This window comes from Gasterosteus aculeatus, chromosome 1, assembly GCF_964276395.1.
Source record: "Gasterosteus aculeatus chromosome 1, fGasAcu3.hap1.1, whole genome shotgun sequence".
NCBI lineage: Eukaryota > Metazoa > Chordata > Actinopteri > Perciformes > Gasterosteidae > Gasterosteus > Gasterosteus aculeatus.
This window is the reverse complement of record NC_135688.1, coordinates 23,215,517-23,238,900: the sequence shown is the minus strand read 5'-3', so window position 1 is coordinate 23,238,900 and position 23,384 is coordinate 23,215,517. Positions and strand designations below refer to the sequence as shown.

The window sequence follows — 23,384 nt, the reverse complement described above, 5'->3', positions numbered from 1 at the left end:
AGTGTTAGTGTGCCTTCATTCAACCCCTGCAGAGGGTTAGTGCATCAAAGACAACATTTCTTTAACTCATAGTAGGGCAAAAGCTGCAGTCAGAGGATATCACTGAATTCTCTCATCGGCAGGCTGCCACATCTTGAATCAGAGTGAAGGAGGTATTGGAATGAAAAAGCAGGCTGTCTTCATACAGCGGCCGATGCTCTACCTACAACCACACAGTCATCTGTGCAGGAATCGATAGCTATCCCACTCAATCAATTTGTATATAAGCTGTATAATTATAAATCAGGAAGTTTAAACTTCACGTAGGAAGAAGGGTAGACACAAGGGTCGAACAATCACCAAGGAGACCTCTCTCCATGCCCTGTGTGGAATGAGATGGCAATTACAGGATTCATCACCACGTCTTTTCTACTTAAGTAACAACTATCATTTTATATTACATGTCATTAAGCTGACGCTTTTATCCAAAGCAAATTTCAATAAGTGCATTTCAACCATAAGGAAGCAAAGAACAAGAAACAAAGAAAGTGCAATTTCATCAGATAAGCCGATTTACAACTTTTCCTAAACCTAACCAAATCATTTTATTGCCGAAAAGTTAAAAAAAAACATCATCCTTCCTAAAATGAATTGAATTGAAAAATGAAATGAATTTGTTGTCAGAAACTAACCAAGCTGTTTCCTGTGCAGACGGAATTCTATTTTGAAACAATATTAATCGAAAAATGTACACAGAATGGAGAGTAACTTTTTCATAAGATAAAATGTAAGAAAAGGATTTGTTGGGATAATAATATAAATAAAAGAGGTGAGGGTGGGCTTCTATCTCACTTTAGAGATGATATGGTCTGTTTAGCTTTGATATGGTCTGTTTAGCTAAACAGCGTAGTGGACGCAAGGTAAAAGAAACATTCTAAAACAGTCGTTGGGACATCCACGCTCTGGGTTATGGGGGGTGTTCTGGATTAGAGATCAGTTTGCATGAGTTGGTGTCAAAGAGAATAAATTCAGCTCAACACTGTTAATGAGTTAGATTGACTAGATTTGAAATATAAAATGAATAATATGAAAAGTAGGGCTGTCAACATTAATGTATTAATCTATGCGATTTAATGTGGCCTAGATTAATGCAACAAAATATTTTAACGTAGTTAACTGGTAGTAACAGTTACATCAAGATGGAGAGAGCTTTGTGCATTGGAAGTAAAACAGTGGTGTGACACACAGCTGAGAACTGTGCAGAGGAATTACGCCGCGTGTCAAACAGAAGGGAGTTGAGTGGCAAACGGACCACTTAAAGGACTGCTATGTTAAGATTTCTGCTAGGCTAAGCTAAACAACATTGTAAGAACAACATTCATTAATCGTCATTAATCGTAATTGAAGAATTTCAATATGTGCGATTCATTTTTATTTTTTTTAATAAAAAATGAAGGTCAGGTTTTGGTGCATGGTCAAAGAGCTGTGACTTTTTGTTTAAGCTGCTGTTCAGCACGGGGGTCCTAAAATCCTAGCCATATTATTTCTTCATGTCATCAACTGAGCATACTAGCAACCTACCAAGATACATTTCTACCGAATACCAAAGACACCAGCTCATGATAGCAGACTCTGTTTCTTCCGTGGGCCTCTTCGAATTTCCAAACTTTGGGACCACAGGAAAGCTTCTTGTAAAGGCTCTTCCTGCAGTTGATGACAGATGTGAACCTGTTACATGAAGTCTATTTGCACCAATGCTTCCAGCTGCAAATCATGTTTCTAAGTCCAGAACACAATATGAGCAATATGACTGCAGGAGTCAACACGGTTAAGGATCTAACAACAGCTTTCCACAAAGGAAGGATGCAAAAAGAATCACTGCTTTCTAAATGATCATTTAGCGCCGTCAGCTCTATCCAATTGACTGGACGTTGGTGAGCAGGACAGATTCCAGAGGGACCAGATAGAATGACACAGGGATCAATCGACTAATAATTAGAGAAAACGTCATGTATAGAGATATCAGTCAGCCAACACGTGTTGATAACATTAATCCTGCAGTACTTAAGCTGGAATAAATTAAACAGACAGAGGGAGGAGGCATTTTTGCTCACTGCTTAATACTTTCTACTTACAGACTACACATCGTTTAAATGAGAATAATTATATCTTAATTATTTTTTACTGATCGAGGGATTTCTTCTGCTAATCACCATTTTTTATAAATAGCGTTGAAGTTCCCTCCCACAGGCCAGAGACACCATGGCAAACATTGTGTTGAATGTGGCCAGAAGTAAAAGAGTTCAAATTTTTCAACCCTGCGGGACTGCTTGGAAAGAGGCTCAGGCCAGTACAAATACAATCTTACATAACATCCTCAGAGTCACTGCAGAATAGCAAACCACCAGACCACCAGCATGCATCAAGCCCTCCCACCGGGCGCTGCTCCAACAAAGAACAGGGGGCTCATTTGCATGATATCTTTGGGGCAGAGTGCTACCCAGATTCAGAGCTGATTAAAGAGTGATGTCGCTCAACAACTGGAGAGCAGAGGACACTGAGATGGGAGCAAACAGCAAGCTGGCCAACGCTGCTTTGATGTTCTGAAGACTGCTGCATCTCCACCTATTGAACTCATATTAATCCTCATGAATGTGCATAAACGTTTCAATATATGAACTCTGATCTTCATGCGTCAGAACTCAATGACATTTCTTACACAATATCGAGGTAAGTTTGGGATTTTTTCCCCTCTTCTGACCATGAGCCAATAAGACAAAATATATAACTGCAACCAAGTTTCTCTCAAAAGCAAATCCTTTGAGTTCTCATTGAAGCCTATAACTGTATACAATATATTAGGGTTCATAGTTGTTTATATTGCAGTCAACTCTACTCTACTAGGAGAAGGGGGGAAAACTACCAGACTATACGGGTAATACTCTCCTCCAATCACAAGGAGGCATTCACCCACTGAAAATATGATATTTACGGACCACAGAGCATACAAGGCACTGCTTTCTGTTATTCAACCCCTGCCTGAGAAAGCAGAGCAGGTTCAACTCAATCGACCAGTCCTCTAACAGAAAGTCAGGCAAACCTTTTTAGTTTTAAGAAATAAGTCTCTGACCTGATATCCCACAATACCTGGATTCATCCCATAAGAACGTGTGATAAGCGATACCCCGTTCTAACCTGTTTCTACGCAGCACTTCACTGCATTCATGTGTGATAATTACAAAAAGAGGCCAGTTGACTTGAGCATAAAATGCATTTAAGTGTTCCAAGTCGAGATGTAATATCAGAGAAAAAGCTTCATATTCTTTCACAGCAGTCACTATAACAATGTCATTGTATTAAAAGCAGCAGGTCCCACCACTCTGATCATTAAGATCCATTATTTCAGAGTGCATTGAATTAGCCTGAAAGGGTTTCTTGGAGCAAAGACTAATAAGCAATTGTTTGACCAGGTTTTTACATGTTCTGATAATAAAGCAGCGGAGTTTTGGTTGCCGTGGTAGCGGGTTGTGGAGGATGCCGCTTCAGGCTGCTTGCATCCCTGTCAGCTTCCCTGCTGGAGCTCTTAACAAAGAGGATTAGCATCCTGCTCTGACATGCTTGTACATCTGGTCCGTATGGATTTCATGTATGACTTCTTTCTGCTTTGTGACCCGCTTCTTCCTTTTTCTTCCACTTCGGTTGAGATGATGGAACACAATTAAAAGTAGAAGAAGAAGAAGTTAGGGAACAGACAACAGCGCTGTCATCAGGAGGTTTGAAGTGTAGTCAGTATTGATTGTTTATTATATAGAATATCTCCCCTCACCCGCCACATAAGCCGCTCAGAGCTCGACACGCTGTGGCTGCAATTGGATTTGGGTTCTCTACAATGCTTAAAACAGCTGCGTGGCTCCAAATAAACCATAAATGTGGGCTCATGCTTGGTGGAGAGAATGTCTGCCTTGTTTTGCGGCGGGAGGTCAGGTCTTCTCATCTCCCTCGATTGATTTTCTGAAGTTCAAATGATCATTAGAAGAACTAAAGCATTTTATGGTGGCGTTTAGTACAGATACCAGCTGTGCTTTATCAGAACATTCAGCCCATATGGCTGTTTCCTGTTTCCAATTTCCAAAATTAAGAAATATCATCATCATCATCATTATCAAATAAATAATATTATAAGCATTTGTCAACAATACAACAATAAAAAAGGGTTTTTTTATATATACAAAAAGGTATATATATAATATATATATATGTATACCCGCAATCACAGCTGTAAGGTGTGATGTCATCGGAGCACCCACCCCGGGTGTGTGTTGTACTCTGAGCAGAGACTGTGGAGACTGTGGATGTTGACCTGCTCGGCCCGGATGGATCCGATCGCCCGGCTTTAAGAGGACAGATGGTGCGTAGAGAGTTGACTGGAGTGGTTTGCAATGGATGTGCGCGCCGTGTGTGTGTGTGTGTGTGTAAGGGCAACTACTGAACAAGTGGATTTAATGACTCCTGACCTAGATCCAGCCCGAGCAGTGATGTGTGGTCTGGTTTCACTGTGGATGTGCATGTGAGGATTGCGCCACAAGCTGTGGTACTGGATGGATATACACCTACACGTAATATCTGCAAGCCAGCCAAGAATAGCTATGACTATAGGAACCTGACTGCAGTGTGTGTTGGAGCTCCGCCCCCTCCATCACTGTCTGTTCCCCAACTGGACGAGCTGTCACTGCAACGGAGTTCCCCGCCAGCCCCCACATACCCTTCAGCCCGCCATTATTTCCCTCCGTCCCGCCTGTCCACCCCGCTCCTCGACACAGTCAGTGGATTTACCTGTGACAGCTCTGTCACACATCATACACCCGTGCCCAGGAGTCCGAGGAGGGGGCCGGGCCCCACAGCCGGGGTCGGAGGAGGAAGCTTGTTAATCCTCACTGCCAAAATCCACCGTCTGTGCCGCAGCCTCAAATCTCCACCAATTTCCTTTTTCGTTGCCTGTCACTTCCCCTAGTGTAAAGTGTTGAGGTGGAAGCACACGAGGAACAAGAAATATATATGTGGTGCAATAAATATTGTACTCAGAAGTTAAAGCATCAATACCACAAAGGAAAAAGAACGTACATGTTAAAAGGCTTGCAGTCAATCTTGCCTTGTGATTGGAAATAAGTTGTAATTTTACTTAAATTAAACTTCAATTTGTTATGCTTTTAGATAAGTTGAAGCAAGAAAGGTAGAAATGGAAGAAAATAATGAAAATGAAGGATGTAAATGAAAAAAAGCGTGTGCAGGAGGGAGATTAAAAAAGGGAATGACAGAAGGACAGGAAGGTGAAGAAGAAGAGGTTACGATCCTCATTTTCATACTTTTTAAATTTCTAATTATATGAAGAAGGAACAAATGAAGAGAGGACAAGCTAAGGAAGAAAATCAGAGGGTTAAAGACCTTTTGCCATATTCCGTCTTCACCAAATCCATTCACTGACACTTCTACCTGTCCACCGGATGCCCTTAGTCACCCATCTCCCTCCCCTGCTAGTTTTTACTTTCCCTTACCAGCCCTGCAGCATATAACCGTAACATTACCCGTGGATACATGTACCTGTACCTAAACCAGCTGTACAGTAACCCCTGTAACAGTAAGACCTGTGTGTGCCTGCGACTATCTGTACCTGAACTACCTGTTTCTGGAAACCCAGTCTCACAGCAAAACGTGTAAAAGCTACGTTGTGGAACGTGGTATTCTCACGCTTTTGGGGAGAAAGCGTGACAATACAACGTTTCGCTTGCAACTAGATCACGTAACAATCAACTTTCCCTCGGCTGCAAAAAAGAAAATGCTGGGGCTGTCGGTCTATTATCTGTGAAAAACACAATATTTTAAGAAAGCATTTTGATGGCATTTCTAGCGAGAAGTATGCGTTACATTTTCATAATCTTCTATCAGAGAATCTAGAAGACCTTCCATTTATTAGTTTGTAGTGATGTAGTTGCAAGGCAATGTAAATGAATAGGCCAAAATAAAACGTAGTATTGTCACTATTTTGGGGAGAAAGCGTGAGAATACCACGTTCCACAATGTAGCTATTACACGTTTTGCTGTGAGACTGGGTTGTCTCTGGACAGCATATACTTTTACTACCTGTCCCTGTACCACATGTACAAGTACATGTATCTGTAAAAGTACCACCTCTACCTTTATGTACCTGTACCTTGTACCAGAGGAGCAGCAGCACCTAAAACTAAACTACACCAATAAAATAGTCCGAAATAGTCAACTATCATAAAGTGATACATGTACCTCCTGTCCACAGTGCATCCTGGAAAGGAAAGTAGGCTGAAGGAAGAGAGAAAGGATAAAAAGAAGAGGATAAGTAAAAGTGCAAAAAAACAATCTGGTCTCAAGTAGAATGTAATATATGCTAAATTAATAAAAAATGTTACTGCAATACACATCTCTGGTAAAGGTACTTTGTTACTTCCCACCTGTGATGCAAGTGCAGTTCAGACTTTTATTTGAATTCTCATTTTTTGCTCTGAATCTATGCGCATCCTCATCACAGAGGCTGTTTTGGACAAAAAAATGTTAACATAGAAACATACATTGGGACAATAACAATGATTTTAACTTCCCGTCCTTGCGTGTGTGTATCCTGAAGGTCGGCTCTAATCCACGGTGTGACTAAGTGACTCCTTCACCCCGTTTAAAAAGCTGCTTTCCCCGGGGGTGCCATCATGCAAAGAAGCATCTCCATGGTTCATTTTGGAAAGTTATTCCTCTCCCTGTGCCCTTATTCCGTCCGTCCTCTGCCGAATGCACATCTGCCATGGCTGGCTGGGTTTCGGGAGCAATTTGGAAAACCAAGAGGAGGCTGACATCCCCACTCAAGTCACCCGAGTGACGGGAGGCGAGCGAGCATGGGTGAGTGTTCAGGGAGAAGTGATGGAATATTTTGGAGGTGAACACACCCTGTTGCCCTTTTGTTCCCGCATACCAGGCAGACACAAGAGTGCCCACTTGATTTGTCTGTCAGAGACCAGTTATCGGGCCTGTTCAGTGTGTGTGTGCACCGAATGGTTTGGCCAACCATAATGAGGCTTTAACAATTTTGATGGAGAATGACTGAGAGTTAATGGGAAATCTACATGAGACTTCACATCATTGGAATGTAGAGGATTGACTCATACCTTATATGGGGCTGTCGTTGCAATGTACTGGATTGACTCATACCTTTGATGGGACTTTGGTTAACTTATTATCTGCTAAGAATTTTCCACAGGAGGAAAGGTTTCAAACTTTCCTTTAGTGCCTTTTTATTGTAAGAATACAATGTTTATTTTTTTTCAATCTCCCCAGGACTCAAGGTGAAATTAACCAGTTAGAGAATTTTCATCCCACGATGTGGGTGATGGAGACGCGGCAGCCGCTCATGGACAGATGTAGGTGAAAGTATGGAGGAAAGAAAGTACCCAAGAATAAAGAGTGACACATAGTCGGAGTTTGGCGACTCCACTGACATTTACGAAGTGAGCACCCGGGAAGTCGAGGGCCTCGGGGGCCAACCATCACACTCCCCACCGGAATGTGACAAAACAAGATCGCAGCTGGTATTTCCGAGGCCATCCGGACGGATTTAAGCTCGTTAGCGTGATACTCAACTGTGGATTTTATAGCACATCCCCGCTGTGTCTGAGCGGTGTTGTAACGGCGCCGGTTACTAACCAATTATTCCAACTGTGGCGCTCCTGCTTTCTGCTGCCATGTTCCCTCATAATCACCAGCATCATCCAAAGCATTTTAAGGGTTTTGATAGTAAAATGAGAGTGAGAATCTAAAATGTACTTCAGCCCAACGTGAAGAGGAAGAGAAGAATAGCACGCTGCCTGTCGGAGCTCATTCAGTCAAAACCGTGCACGACTGCTGTAAAGAGAATAGATTTCTCCGTAGAATTCAATTCATTGAATTCTGAGGGTTTTCTTTAGTAAGGAATAGTTAATTTAATTATGAAATATGTATGTGGCATTTTATAATTAGAAGACCAGTATCTGATAGATACACGGAAATTAATTAGAAGGAAACTTGGGTTATGAGATCTTTAGCTCGTAATTAGAGACAGACGTTCTGTGTTATTTGTATATTCTCATGAGAAGAAACAAGATCTACTTCTCCTAATTATGATGATAATACCTTATATGTATGCTAATTACAAGCAACGTCCTGCACAAAGTTCTACAAGAGGTTGTTTCCTTGTAATTAGGAAATACAGATCTCAAACTTAATACCCATATATTCCAATCGCATATGGAATAATATATAATAGTATATTTTGGTTGCCTTTGTGGTTTAATGAAAAATTATCCTGTTTTGGAACATCATAGAATTTACTACATAGTACTACTTAGTGTTTTACATCTGCTCTATCTAGTTAGACATGAAGTAACCCTATTAACAAGGACGACAATTTTCTCTTTTTAACTTCAGATACAGATCTCAAATATAATAAATACAGTGCAGAAATATTAGCTACTTTGCCACAATTACCAATAATACTTGACCTAATCTAATATAGTAAGATGTAGGATGTGGTCATTACTATCTTCCCTTTCCCTGTGTGTCAGCTGCTTTACGACAATTTTATTAATTGCACATAAAGCGTATATTTTGGGATATGCACCACGGAAGTTAAAAGCCTCAAGGCGAGACCTGCAATACTACTTGTGTTAGTCCAAATTTATCCTCAAAGGAGTATCGGATTGAAAAGGAATTGAAAACGTCAAGCATTAGGCGATGCTTCAGCGAGAAGCTGAGTCAGCAGTCAGAAGTCAAACGAACAACAGTACATTTTGGGCTGTCGGGCCTGCCGATGTGCTTTAAGGGGTAACACTGTAGTGCTTTCCGCACATTCACAGCTTTGGCTAATGAGCCATTTCAAGTCAGGAATACTCCCATGCTTTATTTACGTATACGTTGCATGCTCTAACTTACCCGTTATAAATGCCTTCAGCGGGCACGGCTGCTTCTGTCCTTGAATTGATTCCAGGAGCTGTGCAAAAGTCTCCCTGCGGATGTCAAAAAAATTAGCTGTGCAGAATCGAATGAACATCTGCAGGCTGAGTGAATGGGTTACCGATCAGCCTTCCATCTCTCCTTTTCCCCACTAAGTATTCTCTTAAGGCAACGAGAAAGCCAAGTCAGCGTGTTTGACCTCTTCTACTCCAATCTTTACCAAAGACCAATTTTTTGTCTTTTAGAGTAGGGAAGTAGCAATACATGCCACAATGATAGATCATCTAAGGGGTTTTATCCTGTTGTTTGATTTGAGATTAACCATTTTGTGTTGTACCTTTCTCTCCATACAAAGTGTGTACGTCTTAGACGCTCACAAAAAATAGTTTTGTTTTTGTTCTTTTAATCAAACCTCACAATGCATTCGACACAGAAAGCGGTACACCAGCCAGGTGACCTCTTGTGCCTGTAAATCAAATCCTCGTCTGCATGACATGGAGTGAAGCTCTCATCAAAATCTCTTCAGAATTTCAGTCACAGAAAACAAGAAGGGCTTATTTTTATGCTGCGGGACCAAGATTATATTTACAACTATAAGAACGTAGCTTTTGGTACACACAGAGAAAATCCAATTTATCTTTTTAAGGAAACACTCACAGGTTTGGGAATATGCCTGATTGCTGTCTTACCCAGAGTCAGATGAGGGGATCAACCATAACTGATTCCTGATAAACGCGTTCATCTATGCGATTAATGTGGACAAGACTAATCCAAAATATTTTAACGTAGTTAATATACGTTTGTTTACTTCCGGTTGAAGTTGACGGCGGAAACGAAACGGCCGCTAGCTGCAGTCAGTTACATCAAGATGGAGAGAGCTTTTCCCATTGGAACTAAAAAAAACAGGCACAACATACTCGGGAGAACTGTGCAGAGGAATTCCTCCACGTGTCAAACAGAAGGGGATTGAATGGCAAACGGACCACTTACAGCACCGCTATGTTAAGCTAGCTGCTAGGCTAAGCTAGGTGCTATGCTACTTCCATCTCAACATCTAACGTTAGCCTGCAGTCTGCAAAGGACCACCACTGTGTTCATAAAAGACAATTTTGCATCATCGACATTGATAAAATATTCTGTCCATCAACTTCACAGCGAGTAATGCACCTTGTTAAAATATATACAACTTACTCCAACATATAGGCAGAATGTCTCTTGCAAAGATGCCATCAAGGTGGATTATAGAAAATGTAAGTAATGCAACTTTACGAGGGATAAAACGTCAAGATGTACTTATTCTAAAAATACTTACTGTGAATGAGCAAAACTCAATCACTGAGCCGGGAATGATTTTGCATCATGTAAGACTAATTTGTTTTTTTGATTAGTTTCAAAACTAGGTTTCGGCACATACACAGACATTCTGCGTGATAAGGCCTCAACACATTTAATGAAAATTATGCCTTGAGGTGTATCCATTTTAGTTCACCGTGCTTCAATGTTGCATATTGCCAAAATATTTTTGGATTGATACAGGAGTTCCAGAATCTGTTTGTGGGTTATGTTTGTGGGCTGAGGCCCTCGGACAGGTGTCCGGTTTTGTTGTACTGTCCAGACGAAACCCTAGATTTGAAGTTCATCATTTTTGATGTCATGAATGAGCTCGAGCAGTTCCGGGAGTCAGCTTGAGTCTGCACGCATGGCCGAGTACTATCGCTTCCACGTATGTAACCGTTGATCACGGCTCTGCTGTCAAGCCGTCAGTCTTCTGCTCATTCTTTGATGTCACTTGCTATTGACTATTGCTGTGCTGTCACGTTGCGTTAACAACTACTGCTGCTGCTGCTGTAGCAGTTTTTTATTCCTAAAAACACACATTACAGTCTGCGTTATTCACAATTTTAAGTTTGATACTCGTTTCTGAAGTCTGTGTACATCCTACACAAGCAAACGGTGCCATCACCCACAAGGTTATGCAATGCAATCTGTGAAAATCATGCACAACCTTCACAAACTCAGATCAGACTCCAGCGGTGCCGTCAGTAAGAGAGGTCCAAATCCAGTTTGGCTGCCTTCTTCCACCTCCCGTACTATGGCCAGGAGCAGAGCTTCAGAAGCCAGCTGAAGGGAATGCAACCCCCGGAAAACCAGAACCAAGACTTTTACAAACCGTATCTGGTGCTCAGATTGTTTTTTGTTCTACATGAACCCTCCAAAAGATGGCTACTTTAAAAGTTTGGTTGTTAAGGAACTGAATGAATCTTGATGCGTGTTGTGACCTGCCTGCATCCGGCCTCAAGAGAGCGGTTGGTACCTGATGTAAGAGTAGCCCTCGTAGCACCATCACCGAATACAAATAGAGAAGATCTGGCTCTGGCCCCATCTGGATGAGGGTGTTTCCTTTGATGCTGTGAGACAAACGTCTCTCAGTATCAGAGTAATTAACAAGGAGAAGATGCACATCTCATCAAAGGAGTTTCTCACAAAAAATCTGAAAGACCCTGATAACAGATTCATTATTTTGTTATTACTTAAAACAATACCCCCAATACTGCTGGGCAACATCTGTGCATGACTGGCGTTGAGTGAAATAATTCACAGCATGGAGGAGCTGTGTTGATTGACTCCATTCAGGTTGTCATCAATGCCGTATTGTGGCACTCAGTCTTTTCTTTCATACTAGTTTACTGCCTGTAAGTATCTTTTGAGAGACTGTCCGCGGTGACCTTAAAGAGCCTTTCTTTATGTCAGTCATCATAAAATGTCTTCACCCATCAATTTGTGACAATCACAAGCACCGGCTTTTGTCATTGTCGAACCTCCATTGAATGTCGGGCTCTAAAGACTGACTGGAAACTACCTGGCGAACGACGTCCAAGTCTGCAGGGTCCATACTCCGGCCGGATCGGTCTGTCACAGTTTGCTCGGACAGGACCCAGATGCAGACCGGAACTGTGGGGTGAAACAAAAGGTTTTATTGGCTCTAAAGGATGATCCTGTTTTGAAACCGGCTTTAGACGGGAGGAGATGACATTCATCAAGATGATAAGTGATCATTTGAATTCCCGATGAAAAATCGTGTTATAACCTGTTAGTCATTGCTTTATTCATGTTTTAATAAACTGCATATATCTGTATGCTATTTTATGTTTGACTATGAAAAAAGTGGGCGTACCCTGAACATTGGTTACATTTCTATATTTGCGTTTTCAATTTTAGTGTGCTGTAAATACTTGGTAGTGTGTACTCAATGAATGGTACCTGTGTGTCATTTGAAAATATGGCTGTGTGTACCAAATGAAAACACAAGTTCCATTTTGTGAACAGTTAAGAGATTTGATGGCAAAGAGTTTAACATTTTGTGTGTGAGGTTTTCAGTTTTGAGAAAGCCGTTATTGTTTTGACATTGCACCAGGCTAAAGGGCTTCTTTAAATATCTTTAAAGTTGAGAGCTGAATGTCTTCGGCTTGTTTCGACATGGTGAAAACCACATAATAACAGCAAGACAAGGAAGGATGGCATTATTAAAATAATACAATTCTGTTCCGAAAAATAATGCAGAGACCCACGTTTTCTATTAGTGATGCCGGCACGTTTGAGCTGTAAAGGTGCCAAGCTCCAGCAAACAAAAAAAAGGGCCAGAACCTGATTCAATGTTTGCCACACTGCATCAGTCCAACTAGGCCCTGTGCTACATCCCTTGACTTAATTATCTCTCTCTTTTTGAAAGAGAGCTATCTGTGTGTTTCAGGCCTGTCACTGCCCCTCTCCAGTTGCTGATGAGCAAAGCCGCGGTGCATCTAGGGTTGCCACCCGTCGCTTAAAATACGGAATCGTCCTGTATTTGAGAATAAAATAGATTTGTCGTATATACCATATTTTCCAAGTAGTCTTTAATGCTGCATCCCATACAAATAATCCCACCCGAATTCTGTGAAGAATGAGGAAAAAACGGGGATCGTAGAGTTGAGCCAATCCCCCTCCCCGTCGGCCGTAGTGTCCGCCCCCCAAACCCGAACTGCGTTTGAGTTTGAGTTTAACACCCCTGATTTACAGCTATCCCCGGCAGGCGGCCCTTGTTTTTCTGTATTGAAGGTGGCAACCGTATCAGCGAGCTCCCTTTTCCTTTCTGGTTTGCTGTGTGAGTTGTGCTCTCAGACAGCAGGGATAAATACTAGGGAGATTTTTTGTTGAAGGTTTGGAGGGGTTCTCTGCCATTTTGTTTTAATATCCTCATTTCTCCTGTTCGTAGCGAGGTAGGGAGTTCAGTATTGTTTCTGTTTATTTTTGGTAGGTTAGCTGATTTTTTATTTTCTAGTTAGTAGTTAGTTTACATTGTTTGTCCTTTGAGACCCTAATGTCCTTATTTTATTTGCTTTATTTTCTTGTAACACAATCAATAATTCTAGTTGTCTGTTATTGATTCACCTCCACCGCAGATAAGCTAGTGCTAGCTAGCTATCCCCCCAGGGTTATGGCCTATATCACTTGCCGTTCCAAAAGGGCTGTAACACCTTGCTAGGTCCATGTAGCTTCGGTTTTCTGTGTAAATTGTCACTGACAACGGACAAAGGATTCTAACGATAAGATGACGTGAAGAAAAAAACTCTTATTTCTGAGATGTTAAACCCAAGGGAAAACCTTGCACTTTTTCAAACACACGACACAGATGAGAATATCAGTACATCATAAATACTGTATTATTTTCCAAATATGAGCATTTCAATGGATTAGCTAGCAGGCAGTGTGAGAAGACCATTGTGTGTTTTCACCTCCCATTGAGCATTCAGCTTTTTTTTGCCTGTGCACATTGGGGGGAGAAATATGTTAAAATAGTCCCACTAAACTGGCAATTAGCTTCATATTAAAGTCACAGCAAGACAAAGCGGCCGAGCACAAGTTGTTGAACATGATTGATGGCATTAGTGAAGGCAGCACCATGTCTCTCTAAGCTCCTTTTAATGGGGGCTTTGGGAGCTGAGGAGAACCTGCTGGCATCAAACCGGCAGATACATTCGGGAGGGGGTTTCTCAGGTGTTAATGATGATGAAAAAAATGACACTGTTGTCATCCTCTAAAATACCCCCAAATTTGTCCGGTCTGTGGAGACAGGAAGCCGCTTAGCCAACCACAGCTAATCTGCAGCTTAAGTAAGAAAAAAAGAAGTTGTCGAGGAATGTCCACATTTGTCTTTATTCGGTCATTATCATTATGCCACTGTCGGTGTGACTCATCGCTCCGCTGTCATCCAGATGTCTTTCACATGATGTGAACCTCAAATGCACCAGCGTGGGCCGATGCCCTCCGATAGCTGTGCAGTGTTTGTTTCACTGTCGCTGCGTCAGTCGGGGGAGGTTATGTTTAACACCCGGTGGGCTATAATGCCGGCCAGCCTAATTACAGACCTAATCCAAGAGGGGGAAAAAAATGGCCTTCCTGTGATTGTCTTCTCCTCACCATCCCACCTACCCGGGATGAATCTTGGAGCCCGGCCGACACAGCCTGGTGGGTCACTGCACGTCTGGCGAACGCTAGTTGGTAGCGTGCCTAAGGCTGAGGTCCGCTGACCTCGCTGACCTTATCCCAAAACATTCATTTTCCACAATTTCCCTTTAGTAATTCACATTTCATCTTGGATCTGTGGAAGAGATCATCTTCTGGAACGCATAATCATCTGCTATTCCTGTCATGTTGTCAGTGTACTCTGCTTCTCTCCATAGGACAGGACGATAAATGGCCGCTGCTTTTTTCTGCCTCCTACTGGGAAGAGTGATAGATGAAGTAAATGTGTGCAGATTATTTGCTAGTGTCATTGTACATTTTCTATGACAACCACCTCTTTCCCTGATTGAGAACGGAGAAAAATAAGGTTTTGGGCTTTTCCATTTGCAGTTAATCTGCTACTGAATGTAGACTCTGGGGTCAATGTTTGAGCTTCTTTGCCCAGATGGATGCCTCATAATGGAGCTGAGTGCTGCAAAGCACAAAGAGAGTCCTTAACCCAATGACTTGTGTTGCAATAAAAGTACGATTCACTTTAAGTGGAGGTTTCAATAGTCAGAGTTAAGAAGAATCCATTTGTTTCTTGAATGTTAGTTTCTATTCATGTTGATAAAAGCATCCAAAGAGGTTTAACTGTTGTGTGAAGTGTAAAATATTATTTGTGATGTGACTGATGGAGGTTTGGCATCAATAAAACATGCGCTGCCCTCATACTTGGTCAGATAACAAAATGTAAGGGGCCATCCAATACTGATTATTTTGAAAACACACTGTATGCAGGTAAGAATTGGAAACTCTAGGTTTCCTTAGAATGAGGAAAGGTATTTTGAAAAGACACTGAGAGGGACGTTACAAGCAGGACGTGTAGGTTTCTTGTGAACATGGAGGTCTATTTTGAAAAGCCATTACGGATGTTAAGAGAGGAAACTGATCTCCCTCATTTATTAAAAATGTAATGTGTCCCAAACTGATGCAAAAGACTATTGACCGAGTTGTGCTGTTCCTACGGTAAAGTTGACAAAAATATGCCTTATTTAATTTGTTGGTCAACAAAACCTATATATTGGTGATTGCAACTTTGAGCTCAAAAGAGGACATCAAACATTTATCCATTTCCAGTGGCGAGCGATGTAAAGATAAATGCATTAAGTCACGAGGCTCCCGGTTCCTGTGAACATTTGGTGCTCTGAGCTCTGGCGCTTGGCATTCTGCCGCTTCGCTGTCAGTCCAGAGCAGCGGTGCCATTTCCCGTGGCATATGTGTCAATCACACGGCTTCGCTGTCATCTGATGCTGCATTAAACCGTGTACAGAAACACGCCATGGCATTTAGATAACACGCCGATGGTATTCTCAGCACTTAAATTTAAACTGAGATGTTTTGTGCAGATTGGCAGGAAGTGAGCGGCTGGGCTCCCCTGGCTCTGTTGTCAGGTGGAGATCCCTTCTGTTCCAAAATTTCAGCATTTCTCTCGATTTGATCACACAGATTTTAAACCTTATACAGTGTGGTCTGCAGGCTTGGAGGAAATGAAGCTGGCTCCAAATACTGATGGCACTGTAGTTATTGGATGCATTACCATTTTGTGGTAACCTTATTGAAGCTTTATTGTTTTGTAACCAAACAGGGATTCACATTTGTTTCACCGTGCCTCCCAGCTGTGCACATTTATTGCAATCCAAATGTGAGATTATTGCTCAATTTTCAACTTTGTGTAGCTACTCAACTTTTATGCTGAGCATTTTTTAAGAGATAATACGTGCCCATCAATACCACACAAATGAATAGAGATTGGGATACCATGCCTTTTATTCCTTTAAGTATGTGGTCAAGCTCTGAAAATGATATCTCATGTAGCGATAAGAAACTGAAGTGAAGTTAACGCAGGGAGACAAGGGGCAGGAAACTACAAAATAAAACAGGAAACAAACCTACACCGTGACACACGTACTTCACATAAATGTTTTAAGATACGTTTTACACAGTAAAATCGCCAGTGTTAATACAACACTTAAAGAGTCAATTTTAACACTACCTCAGTGAACATATGGTCCCTATCTACAGAGTGTTAAATGTACACTGAACACAGAGTTAAATTTCCAGAGTCAATTTTACTCTGGTAAGAGTTAAAATTTTACACTAGGTGCAGTGTAGTGTAATAATATTAACTCTAAGAAGTGTCAATCAAGTTTTACACTATGTAAGAAGTAACACCCATAGTGTTATTCACATGTAACACTAAAGAGTTATAAAAGAAATAACCTTTCCAGTGTTAAACCTACTTTACACTATGTTGATTATGAAATCACTCCAAAGAGTGTTGATTTTTAACCAACTCCTACCAGTGTTGCATATCTATGCAGGGGGAAAAACACACAGACAATTGTATCCATACTGTAATACATATTTATTCCAAGTAAACATGAAATATTGGCATCAAAAGTAAACCTAAAACATGTAAAGCTCACATCTTATCACAGTGGCAAAGATCTTGGTTGGTGCTGGATGACAGGAATGTTTTGATCAACATGATGGTATCTGCAAAGACAGCAAACTGAAATCAACATTATGATCTACAACCCCATACAAGCTGACAACCTGAAAATACCCTATTTCAGCTTTAAAAATTACAAACACAACTACATTTTCGGTCAAGTACATCAACTTATTACTTACCACCAGAGCACCACAGTACATTAAAGAACAATCTGAAAGAAAAAAGGAAAATATACATATTAAGTAACTACGTAGACCCCTCCGCCGTAGCCTGACGTGCACCTCCGAAAAAATCAAACTGCGAGTCGAGTTGACGTGGATCGCAAGTGCTGTGATTGGTCCGCTCAGAACGTAATTTGCGGCAGTTGCTGACATTCGAAAGTATCGAAAGTGCACTTGCTCGTCCAGGTCCCTCAGTGGGTGAACCAGTGTTGTAAATTCACGCTTCTCCGTAGCCTGCGCTTCAATATGAGCTTCGGCTCACCAAGGATTCGGCACCCGCAGAAACACACCGCCACACCCGCCGCCGCCGTAACGTGGAAGCATAAATTAAGCAGCAGCTACAGCCATAGACATAAAGAATAGACATCGACCGCTGCTGCCTAGTGGTGCTGACGAGCCGCGGGGCCGCCAACTTGGACCGGTCACCCGCTCCACTCAGTGCCAGCTGGCGCAACGAAGTGTCAGCGCATCACTCGCTGAATACAAAAGCGGATGTTCACGGGATTTTGTAGGCATGACACCGAAAACATGATTCGGCGTATTTTAATATTCATAGTAGGCGTAACAGTAATAATATTCTGGTATATAATATAATAATACATATTTGTTTGCGCCTCAGCAGCCAATGCAGCGTCTACTATTTATATATCTATGGCTACAGCAGCAGCTAACGGGAACCGAGCCTCTCGGAGCCGCGGCTCCGTTCACGTTAACTGGGTCGACTCGGTGCATTCCGCCGTCTGCCGGTGAACTAGCGGGTCCTATGAGCCCGTCCGCATGTCCGCGACATGTCCCGCTATGCTCGACCAAATTGTGACGTGACGCTAAAGCGATTTGCTCCGGCTCAAATAGAAATAATAAATATGACTGCTTCAACGAATTTTTGTCGTCATTTTACTGAAATAAATGTGCAAGCATGACACATAACACACCACGACAGCTCGTCCTCGTCGACATTAACGTTACCTCGTGTCGTTTTTGTTCAGTTTGGTGTTGGTGGTCAGACATGTGGCTGCTACATTTAAGCTAACCGCCGACCCGATAATCACGTTAGCCATTTGAAATTCGGTATTTGAAGACACGAACCCAACATTGACTAGTGTGGTGAATGAATATGTCCCTTTATTCTTATACAGATTCTACTGGAATGAAGAAAAACAACGGGAATAGTTTATAGTGGAAAGACTTACCACAGTATTTCGATGCGAGGAAGATGGCGATGCCAGAATCCACATTCTCAGTTTGACCGGGAAAGTTGGTGGGCGGGGCTTTCCAGAGTATTTTTTGTGATACTCTGGAAGGTATCTTGCTCTAATCAGTGTTGAATCAGGGCCTGAGAGAGTCAATAACACTGACAGAGTAAAACCTCTGTTAACTCCGATTATTTTCACCAACACTGGAAGTTTTCTGGTTCAATTTTACTCTGTCCATTGTTGGAAGAACTCCGGAAGAATTAAAATAGTTTGACACTGCCTTTTTGACACTGGCAAATTTACTGTGTAGGGTCATTTAATGGTTTTAACGTAAGCGTTAGCTTACATTTCGAGTCATATACTGTTTTAATTATGAAAGTTACAATTTTCTTAACGTTAAAATTTTCTTAGTCGTTAAAAGGATGCTGACGCCGTTGAATTAGTTGTGCGGTGGTATTGCCCCACAACTGGACCGACGTCTATTATTATTGTAAACGTTGTTTTTTGCATAGAAAAAGTATTGGCTATCAATGCTGTCAACATATCCGGGAACCCAATCCAGGCATTTCACAATAAGGTATCCCGCTTCAACACCTCCAAATAGCGCAAGAAAAGCTCTTTCATCAGCGTAGCCCAGCCTTGCCCGACCATCGTCCGTGTGAGTCTCACTACTTTCACTCAAGTAACTTTCCTGCAGTAGTAATACATGTACAATTCATATATATTCATGATATTTAACACGTAGACATGTATGAATTAACATTACTAACGTTTTTAAGGCGATTGATGAAAAAAATACCGGAAACAGCGTCAAATTGCGTATGTCCGGGTTAGGGTAATGCTAGCTTTTGCTGTCCGCGTTCGGCGACTACGGTTTCCTTTACCGAAATTGAGATTCTGGACTGTCATATCTAGGTAGAACTGCTGTGATTGACACTCAACAGAAATACATTGGATTAGAATGTCATTAAATACTTAGATTATAAAATCTGGTTCCATCACAATTATAAAATTAATTAATAAAAATATTAGGTACTCAAATTATCTAACTGGTTACACAACATATGCAATAATTTTACTATTGGACCAATGACTTGAAGGAAATGTTATGTTTTCCTTTTTTCACTTTCAAAATCAGAATCAGAATTGGCTTTTATTGGCAATGTATGTTTGCACATACATGGAATTTGTCTCCGGTTACACGTTGTTCTGTCATACATAGATATACAAAAATACTGACATGTTCAATATTAATATAAGGTGGCAGTAGTCCAATATATAATTATATAATATATAATATAAATATGTAGTGCAAGTAGTGCAGATAGAGGTGTCTTGTTAATTGTTCATCAAAGTGACGGGCTGTGGAAAGAAGCTGTTTCTTGGCCTGGTGGTTTTGGCGTACAGTGCTCTGTAGCGCCTACCAGAGGGGAGTAGTTGGAACAGCTTGTGTCCAGGGTGTGAAGGGTCTGTGGTGATCTTGCCAGCCCGTTTCCTGACTCTGGAGGTGTACAAGTCCAGGATGGAGAGCAGGCTGGAACCAATAGGTCTCTCTGCAGACCTGATAATCCGCTGTAGTCTGGCTCTGTCCTGTTTGGTGGCCGATCCAAACCACACAGCGATGGAAGAACAGAGAACAGACTGGATGATTGCGGAGTAGAACAGAATCAGCAGCTCCTGAGTCAGGTTGTATTTTCCGAGCTGGCGCAGGAAGTACAACCTCTGCTGGGCCTTTTTCCAAATGGAGTCGATGTTGGAGCCCCACTTCAAACAAACTTCTACAATGCACCCTATGCAGTTGGTGCATAGCATGGAAATTGTAATAACATTTTACAAAAGCAACTGTTGCTGATTAGACTACATTGTGTCAAGACACAGTAACATATCACTCAATCAAATGCTAATTCGGAGACAGAAGTAACCCTACCTGTAAAGGTATTTTTTATGCTTCCATTCATTTCACATTGTAATAAAGTGTTTCAGAGGTGTATATGATGTATCACATACGCTTGCATGCAGTTTATTTTTGGAACAGTGCTAATAAACGAAGCAGTGACTAATCTTCACACATCCCGGGGAGATAGGGATGTTTCTTTCCTCGGCTCCTTTAAGGTGAGAGATGAGATAGGAGAGAAAAAAAAGGGGTAAATGAAGAGACATGAGAGGAAAGCAGCGGCAGGGCCTGTGGTCATCCTACAGGGGGTCTGCGGCTGCCACAGGCCTTGTAATCCTCCCCCACCGCTGCCCTCTTTTTCCTCCCTGTCATCCCCTCCACCTCACCATGACAAACCCGATCTGTTCCCTATATAAGACCCAAAGGCTACCTCTCTTTTCCCAACCCCTTTCTTACCCAGCAGTCCTCATCCCATTCGTCACTCACACTGCCTCAGTCTTGGTCAGCTCCAGGAGACAGGCCGTCGCTGCCAGGCTTGGCCCGCCGCACTCACAGGCCTGGCAGGAGAGGAGCACACCAGTTCCCGCTGTGGCAGCGTTTAGAAAGCCACTTAATGGGTTTATGCGCGTTTGCTAATTTGTCAACAAGTTTCGGATGTGGAACCCGCTGCCAGGCTGGTTGCTCTGGCAGTTGACTGGGAGGGATCCCCCATCGGCCAACCATTTCTGGAGCCCTTGGTGGAAGCACATTCAAAGGCCTGTGCATGCTTGAGTATTTGTATGTTGGCACTCGAGGCAGCAGATCGAATGAATTACAAACAGGGTAATTTTGTTTCCCGGGGTTTTAATGTGGAAATTATCAATGGGAGAAACAATACAGCTATGGGAGACGGTAAAAAAGAATAGTCCTTTTGCACATTTTGCATTGAAGAGGACGGTGTCTGAGGCATATCAACGAGCAGCAGATATTAACTGGTCCATTTGTGTCTACACAGGATGCTCCATCGCAGTTGCGCTCAGTCACAATCTTAAACACAACAGTTCACAAATAATAGTTTCATTGTAAAAAGAGGCTCAACAGTGATCTCCCGTAGGTTTGAAAAAAATATCACCCAAATACACAATTTTTTCAATTATACAATCATTTTTGTGCATTTGACGGGAACTATTTTCTACAGCGGAATAGTTCGTATTTTGTACATGAAGATAATAGTAATGAAGGAACAGCAGTGGAGCTTGTTGATGTATTTATTATTTTTGGACAACAATGGTGGTTTATGGCACAAAGGAGTGAAATGTTTCAGCCTTTAAAAAACACATAATTGTTATTAACGTGTATGTGATGTCTGGGATTTCGAGCAGGCTTTATGTATTTTCCTTTTAAAATAAGGGGCAACATAGAAACGTTTTAGTTGTCAGACCTCGGATTTAAAAATCCTTGAGAAAAGTAAATGTTTAAAGGAGCTCAGTACAACCAATAAAATATCAACGCTGAGAGTAAAATTAAAGAATTTTAATGAGGGTTGAATTCCTTTTTTAATTTCACCAATTCAGATCTGCTAAACATTGAAGGGTACATAAGATTTAAGACATGAAAACTCAACATTTTGAACTGTCAATCCTGATTAAGAGTAATTAAGAATTTAGAAGAATATAGCCTTCGATTAATCGGTGAAGGGTACATACGATGTAAGCCATAAAGACTCTCAATCCGGATTAAATCCATTTGAAAAAGCTTCCAAAGTACAGTTGAAATTTTTCTTTTCTCTGTTTTTTTTCCATCAACCCAGGGTTTCTAAGCACAGGAGACCAGGCAGCCAAGGGCAACTACGGCCTGCTGGATCAAATCCAGGCCCTCAGGTGGATCAAAGAGAACATTCAGGCCTTCAAAGGAGATCCAAAGAGGGTGACCATTTTTGGCTCTGGCGCCGGAGCTTCGTGCGTCAGCCTGCTCACCCTCTCACATTACTCAGAAGGTACGTCCGCTTTGCTCAAAGGCATGTGTAACCACACAAAGAGATGCTGTCACTGTTGCTTTACGGGGGCTTTGATACAGAGGATTCACGCATGTCAACAGTGGCCTCTAGGGCATTTGCTTTCTTTTGATTGTTAAATTTAAAGGTTCGGGGGGGTAAACTTTAAAAATACAACTCACTGAAACTGAAATGACTTTTTGTCATGTTTGCTCAACCTGTATCTATACATTGCTCGCATGTGGAGTGCTTCAATGTTTCTCTATCATCAAAAGGGGGCTCGACAGAAAAGGTTTGGGAACCACTGATTTTCAGACTTTTTCAGACCAAAACCCAGTTCAGCAACTAAAGATAAAACCAGTATTACGGTTGCCTTTGCGTGGGCACTTTTATATGTCCATGTTCTATAAATCCAAAGGACTGGAAGGAGTAATATACAGTCACAGTTGACTCTCTGCATTATCAAAAGAAATAAATTGCAGCAAGCGAATAAAGAATATTGAGAGTTGATTACTGCTGCGATTTGGACTGTTGGGGGAGGCTGCAGGCTTTTTTCGGATTAAAAATTATATCATATTTGACACATGAGAATACAACCCAAGTATGTGTTCATTCAAGTGTGTAGTGTACCTCAGTCTGAAAGCATAAGATGATGAACTGAATTATTATAATATTTTTGCATTCTTATCATATGCATTATTAATGAGTTTTCATTCCCTCTGGCTTTCACAAATCACTTGTTCACATTGGCCTTTGGCTGAGTTAAGTCACCTGCATTGGATCTTTGATTTGTTTGCCTTTTACTGTTTTACTGTTTTTTTCTTGTTTGTTTGTTTTACGTTTGCTTGTATTGTTTTATTGATGCTGATTGTTTTTATCCTGTAAAGCACTTGGGCTGGCCACTGGCCTTTAAAAGTGCTATATAAATAAAATTGACATTGACATTGACAAATGATTAGTTGAAACTCGCATGCCATAGTTGAAAAAGTGCGTCAAGAAGAAAAGGGAGGATGTAGTGGATTCCATCACAAACTGTGTTTTTGTAGTTCTCAGAGAATTTTTCTTCTTGGCGTAATACAAGGTTTATGAAATGAAAAATGCACATTACCACAAAATGCACCTT

The 23,384-nt window shown here is 41.5% G+C and overlaps 2 protein-coding genes and 1 long non-coding RNA gene across 5 annotated transcripts in view; 2 read left to right on the top strand and 1 right to left on the bottom strand.

Annotated features, from left to right (window-relative positions):
* Positions 1–23,384, top strand: part of pudp (pseudouridine 5'-phosphatase) — a 229,112-nt gene that overhangs the window by 134,690 nt on the left and 71,038 nt on the right. The window lies entirely within an intron of this gene.
* nlgn4xa (neuroligin 4 X-linked a) overlaps positions 1–23,384 on the top strand; it is a 92,018-nt gene that overhangs the window by 54,968 nt on the left and 13,666 nt on the right. For all 3 annotated transcript variants that reach the window (XM_040175192.2, XM_040174397.2, NM_001267670.1), the window contains 1 exon segment: positions 22,079–22,264. In XM_040175192.2, the coding sequence (XP_040031126.1) occupies positions 22,079–22,264 (186 nt within the window).
* On the bottom strand, positions 16,875–18,595 carry LOC144389539 (uncharacterized). Its single transcript, XR_013453663.1, has 3 exons — positions 18,393–18,595; positions 17,161–17,192; positions 16,875–17,022 (listed from the first exon to the last, which is right to left on the bottom strand). It is a non-coding gene; the product is annotated as an uncharacterized LOC144389539 (long non-coding RNA).